Consider the following 1,435-nt stretch of genomic DNA (forward strand, 5'->3'; position numbering starts at 1 on the left):
GAGCCCACCTTCAGCCTCCTTGAAGGCTCTCTTTCATCGATGGGGACTTCGGTCAATTCCTCGACCGGTCCCGTTCCAGGCTCTTCCGCTGGGAGCCTCAGATCCAGGTTGAACCCTTCTGCTCTGGTCTCCACCATCCTCAGTTCTCTTCGTACCTGTGTCGGCTCGGCATAGTGGCATACTGTCTCCGAATACGTAAGCCTCGACTCGTACTGGTTTTCGCGAACCCTTCCAATCCCAGTGGGAGTCGGGAACTTCATGGTTTGGTGATAGATGGATGTGGCCGCCTTCATTGCCCTCAGCGTCGGGCGCCCTATGACCGCGTTGTATTGGTCGCCTCCCTTCACCACCAAGAACTTTGACATGACAGTCGAGGTGTGTGGTCAGTCTCCAATGGTCATGGGCAGCTCTATTGCCCCTTTAGGGATGACGCTGTCCCCGGTGAAGCCATACAAGGGCTGTGCTCTGTTTTGCAGCCTTGCGCGGGGGATTCCCATCTTGTCAAGGAAATCGGAGTACAAAATGTCCACCGAACTGTCGTTGTCGTTGTCCTCGTATTGCGCTGTCTTGGCCTCCCGTCCAGAGACGTTCATGACCCTCCGTCTGAACTTTTCCTTTGCCTCTCGCGCGTAATCCTTCTGTGCGCGATGAGAGGTGCCGCCGAAGTACGGTCCCCCAAATATCGTTCTTATAACGCCGATGAGTTCGGGCAGATTGTCGTGCCTCTGCTCCTCCCGTCGGTCGTTGTTGCGTCGGTTGTTGTTGTTCCGACAGCCGGCTCGATACTCACTTTCTCGGATCAATCTCTCGACCTCGTCCCTCAGGTCATAGCATTCGGCCGTAGTGTGCCCACTCTCGCCGTGAAACTGACAATACTTGTGTTGGTTTCTCCGCGCTGGGTCAGACTTTAGCGGCGGTGGTCGACGCAGGACCTGGAGGTGACTGATCTCGTGATAGACGTCCTCGATCCCCATAGTCAAGGGGGTATAGGCGTCGTACCTTTGCGGCTTTGGTCGTTTGTTTTCCCCTTGGCTCGTTGAGGCGTTGCCGCCCCTGCTGCTTGGAGCGGGCTTATACCTCTGCTTGGCTTGCACCTGAGGGTGACCTCGGTGCTTCTTACCGTTTTTCTGATTGTTCGCCTGCCCTGCCTCTTCCTTGACAGGGGTTGCCGCCTTACTCTTCAAGGCTTTCTTAGCCTCTTCGGCGTTGATGAATCCCTGTGCCCTTGTCAGGAATTCCTGGTAGGTATGGGGCGGTCTCTGGTCGAGGTCCGTGCTGTAGGGGATATCCTTCTTCATGCTCGACAGTGCCCCCATCAGGGCTACCTCGTCGGATATTCCCTCCGTGGCGGCGACCTGTTCCCCGAACCGGGCTATCCAGTCTTTCAGGGACTCGTTAGGTCCTTGGTATACCCTCGACAGGGTCTGTTTTGGTG

At 56.3% G+C, this 1,435-nt stretch overlaps 1 protein-coding gene across 1 annotated transcript in view; it reads right to left on the bottom strand.

Moving 5' to 3' along the window:
* Positions 1-383: 383 nt before the first annotated feature.
* The window catches only part of LOC112091535, a 1,890-nt gene continuing 838 nt past the window's right edge, over positions 384-1,435 (bottom strand). The window contains exon 2 of the mRNA XM_024165454.1: positions 384-1,424. Coding sequence (XP_024021222.1) covers positions 384-1,424 — 1,041 coding nt within the window. The remainder of the gene's footprint in view (positions 1,425-1,435) is intronic.

Source organism: Morus notabilis, unplaced genomic scaffold (assembly GCF_000414095.1).
Source record: "Morus notabilis unplaced genomic scaffold, ASM41409v2 Scaffold1948, whole genome shotgun sequence".
NCBI classification, from domain to species: Eukaryota; Viridiplantae; Streptophyta; class Magnoliopsida; order Rosales; family Moraceae; genus Morus; species Morus notabilis.